The sequence below is a fragment of the Vespa velutina genome, chromosome 4 (assembly GCF_912470025.1).
Source record: "Vespa velutina chromosome 4, iVesVel2.1, whole genome shotgun sequence".
NCBI classification, from domain to species: domain Eukaryota; kingdom Metazoa; phylum Arthropoda; class Insecta; order Hymenoptera; family Vespidae; genus Vespa; species Vespa velutina.
In genome coordinates, this window is record NC_062191.1 from 5,177,466 (window position 1) to 5,182,465 (window position 5,000).

At 31.4% G+C, this 5,000-nt stretch overlaps 1 protein-coding gene across 8 annotated transcripts in view; it reads right to left on the reverse strand.

The window, feature by feature from the left end:
* LOC124948812 (solute carrier organic anion transporter family member 74D) overlaps positions 1-5,000 on the reverse strand; it is a 95,456-nt gene that overhangs the window by 11,570 nt on the left and 78,886 nt on the right. For all 8 annotated transcript variants that reach the window (XM_047493020.1, XM_047493021.1, XM_047493017.1 and 5 more), the window contains 3 exons: positions 1,235-1,681; positions 482-864; positions 1-217 (listed from right to left, as the gene is read on the reverse strand). The exon at positions 1-217 is cut by the window's left edge and continues 4 nt beyond it. In XM_047493020.1, the coding sequence (XP_047348976.1) occupies positions 1-217; positions 482-864; positions 1,235-1,549 (915 nt within the window). In that variant the 5' untranslated portion in view covers positions 1,550-1,681. The remainder of the gene's footprint in view (positions 218-481; positions 865-1,234; positions 1,682-5,000) is intronic.

Here is a 5,000-nt window from a genome sequence, read left to right on the forward strand (position 1 = left end):
ATACAAGGGACTTTCCCTGCTAGCAACGTTATCATCGATATATGGTATGCCAAGAGTGTAAACGGCTGTTTGACCCATTCCAACACCGAGCAAAGAGACAAAAAATATTGCCAAGACTACTGCCGTTATTTTGCTTTGTATCCTCTGCTCTGTTAGAAAGTCACCTTCGCAATATTCGATCGAATCACCGTGTGGTGCCGTTGTACCCAAGATCCATCTATGATGTGGGAAAAATAAAGAATAATAAAGAGAACAAAAAAAAAAAAAAGAAAAAGAAAAAAGAAAAAGAAAAAATAAAAAAAAAATGATATTTAACGAATGTTTTAATGTCCGTTCTACAATAGTATATAACAATCATTATACAACTAGATAGATTGAATCAAAATAATGACGAAATATATTATTTCCAATTAGGCGAACAGTAACGAACAGTAACGAGCAATAAAGTGTTATATAACGATTGCACAAAAATTATACGTACTCATCGAGCGTATTGTTCTCTGGTCGTTCATGCAACTTGCAGAGATTTGCTGGAACTGGATCAGTATTGTTAGGTCCATCTGATTCCCCGGCAGGCCCGACGCCGCTGAAAAGCATCTCGTTTTGCTGGATCAGCTGTTCGCCGAAGATGAAATGAGGCATCGAGCAGGTGAAGGAGCTCACGGCAAAGAGGATCATGCCCCAGGCGATCCACTTAGGCCGGTGACCTTGGCCGCCGTAGTACGTTAAGAGAAGGGACGAACCGATCTGGCCGATTTCAGTTGCAGACATTATGATACCCGTCGTTTTCGATTGGATTTGGAAGAGCTTCTCGATCGTTGTGATTACCGAGACGAAATACGTATAGTACATGCCTTGAAGGACCTATGGCCGAAAAAATATAATTAATTAATGTACGTTCGAATGTATTGAAATTGGGAGTCTGATCTGTCGTCACTTTTTGCGATTTTTAAATTAAACTTTTTAAATGGTACAACAGAGAGGAAGTATTTAATTTATTTTCGTAAGTTTTTCAAATCAAAAACGCAAATTCAAATTATCGAAATTTACTGGATTAATATTAAAACAATTAACATTAATATTAATATTAATATTAATTTAATATTTGACAAGTTTGACAGTGTAATTGTGAAATTACAAAAATATATATATATATATATATATATGTGTGTGTATATCATTATCATCAACTAGAGATAAGAAATTAGAGGAATCTATAAATATTGATACTAACCCAGGTAATGCAAAAGGTGACTAAGAAGGCCTGCTTCGTGGCAAAATATTGCAACCAATGAGGTCTTAATGGACCCCAACCACAGGAAACGTCAGCGTCATCGAATTCCGTGTGAAGGCTGCTCGATTTTTCGTCAGGAACGATCAGCTTCCCATTCTCGGCAGCTCCGATCTCATGTAGCTTCCCATTTGGTATTGAGCCATTGTTATTATGCTTGCTACAGATAAGGCCGTTCCCATTGGCCATCTTTGCTGGTATTATCGTGAGAGCCTCGACGGTGCCATTCGCCAGAATCTGTGTGTCCTCACCCGCCATTGTCCTCGGTTCTTCTTCTTCTTCCTTTTTCTTCTTTTTCTTCTTCTTTTTCTCCTTCGTCCTTCCTTTTCCTCTTTCTCGCAGTAATCGTTTCTCTTGCTCTTGCTAAGACACCTTCTCGATCGAGTTGATCTACGTAAAAATAATTGTAATATATTATTTCGGGTTCTGTTCTTTATAATTTCTTGTTTCTCTCTCTCTCTCTCCCTCTCTCTCTCTCTTTTATTTTTTTTAATACTTATTTATCTCGAAAAAGAATCTTAATGTATTCGTGATGAAAAAAATAGAACTACTATTATTACTAGTACTATTATTATTACTGTTACTCCTATTAATAATAATAATAATAATAATAATAATAATAATAACAATAGTAAAAATAATAATAATACCATTCTCATAGAGAACTGACGCACGGATGAAAAATTTGTGAATGCAATGAATGAAATCAACCGTATTATATTATTATCATTATCATATACATATATCGTTACATTTTTAGAGATAATATTTGTAACAACTTTTCTTTTCCTTGTTCTTTTCTTTTTTAACGAATATTTATTTTCGTTTGTTGATATTTTTACTACCAATATAATTTTTCATTTAATCGGACTAGAATATTTTCTTCTCAATATTAGTAAAAAAGGAAACTTTTTGCTTTAACGAATTCAAGCTCTCTCTCTCTTTCTCTCTCTCTCTCTCTCTCTCTCTCTCTCTCTCTCTCTCGGTCGCTCTATGGAATTCTCGAGAGAATCGATTGGATCTACCTCGATCCTGATCGAATAGAGCGCATGACTCGTGATTATCGAGATTTTGCGAACAAAGAAGAACGCGTATTAACCTACGAGTCACGACAGCTTAGAAAATTGCATATAACGTCCGCCATGATTATTCATGAACCTTTATTACAATTGTTTAGATAATTTAATGTTCTATTTGTAGATACTAACTTGCACGTTTATTTTCAAACTAATCAATATGCTTTCAATATGCTTTATATATATATATATATACTATTATATATATTTAAATATTATAATTATTGAAAGCTTTGAAGAGTTTGTCCAGTAATAATTGATTTTATTCTTCATTTACAATTGATTTTAATGGAACTGATTTTTATTTCACATTTCATGTTTTCTTGTGGCCTATATATGAATATTTACGAGCGATTATATATTAAAATATTCAGTACTTTATATTCGAATAAAACCGCAAAAACAACGATATCTACATAAACGATACTATAACAAAAAAAAAAAAAAAAAAAAAAAAATAAGAAAGAAAAAAAAAGAAAAAAAAAATAAGAAAGAAAAAAAAGAAAGAAAAAAAAGAAAAAAAAAAGAAAGAGCAAAACATAATATTCATATTAATCATACTATTAGCATTAACATTAGATATTAAGGCGAAATTAATATCTAATGGCAATGAAAAAAATTAATATCTTTTGGTAATAAATAATATCGCAATTTCCTCTTAATAAATATTAAATATTAAGAGGAAATTGCGTTATTACTTATTGCTAAAACCAATATATTATTATTGTAGCATTCTATAATAAATTATAACAACGTTCTAGTAATCATTAATTTATAATATTAAATATTAAACAATCCAATATAAATTATTGGTCAATCGAATACAATTTCGACAATATATCTTCCCCTTGTTCGAGTTTATGGTCTAAGTATAATGTTCAAATAAAAATATATATATATATATATTTTTTTTTTTTTTATTTTCTTCTTTACGAACAAGAATGATCCGATCGTAAAAATTGATAGAAGTTCTGCGGTCAAAGAACGATCTTTCACTAATGCGATCGGTAAGCTTGTGAAAGGATCATCCACGTAAGTAAGAAAGTTCACGAGACACCTTGTAGACGTGAGTCCTCTCACTTTCGTCCGTGCCCGACTTTCCTCATTTCCCTTACGTTCCATCGCACTGACTACTATCTCGCCAATGCGGTTTTCACTGACACTGACGACGAGTACGAGAAGTACGAGCAATAAGAGTGAGTGAGTGAGTGAGTGAGTGAGTGAGTGAGTGAGTGAGAGAGATAGATAGAGAGAGAGAGAGAGAGAGAGAGAGATATTAGAACGCACGAGAGAGCCGATTTACCTGCAAGCACAGCACACACACACAGCGGGTGACCGCGAAATAAGATTCGTCACTTTCGCCATTACGTTCGCCTTCGTTTCCTACGACGCGAAACCGGTCGACAGATCGATCCGACGAGACGAGACCTCAAAATCCTTTCTATCGAATCGTGTTAAATAGTTTACAACTTTCTACTTAAAAATAATTATACATAATTTGTATGTCGTTATTTAAACTAATATATTTATCTATGGAAATAATCGATATTATCAATGAAAAATATATTGGTATTGATTATTGAGATTATTACAATAGTATGTAATAATATTTTTATATTATAATTTTAATATTATGATACTGTATATATGTATAATACTTTTAAATATACACATATATTATTATTATTATTATTATTATTATTATTATTATTATTATTACAATATAATATAATATTCAAAGATATAATTAATAATAAATTTTTATAAGATATTTTTAAATTATATTTTTAGATATTGTAATAATTGCAATAAATAGTATTTGTTAATTTTATCGAAAATGTTGACATACATTATTGATCAATTCCTCAATGCTATTACATACTTATTACATTATATTATCAGACATACGAGGATAGAAAATATATTATATATTAAGTTATTTATTTAGATGTAAAATATTGAATTAAAAATATTCAAAAAAAAAAAAAAAAAAAAAAAAAAAAAAGAAAAAAGAAAAGAAAAGAAAAAATGAATAAATACAAAAATAAATAAATAAATAAAAACATACATAATGCATTTAATCGACACGTTAAAAAATCTATTTTCAATTAAACACTCGGTAAAATAAATAATTCATACGAACGAATCGTATCCATGGTATCGAATATTGTTAGAAGGTTATAAAGAATTTTCTAAATACGTGTATTAAAAGAAGAGAATGCGATCGAATCTCGAAGAATGCAAGCTAAAAAGGGATCCCATGAGAAACTCGAGGCCGAAGAACCGTATGTTTATGTCTCGTTTGCATACGCGCAGACATGCGGCCACTGTATAACAAAGTTCCGGAAGAGGATGCGAACGTTTGCAAATGGATTTTACAGCGTCGTTAATGGCCTAATCACAACGCATCGGTATATACATATATACGTATGTATGTATATATGTATGTATGTATGCATGTATGTATGTATGTATGTACGTATATATAATATATATTGTATCTACGCATATACCGACTTTAGGAATGTGTATGTACGCATAAACCGTCAGTGGTAACTGACCTCCGAAAGATCCTCCAAGAATATCGATGCTTTTACGATGTGACGCCATTTCTATGCGCCATTGACCCGAGA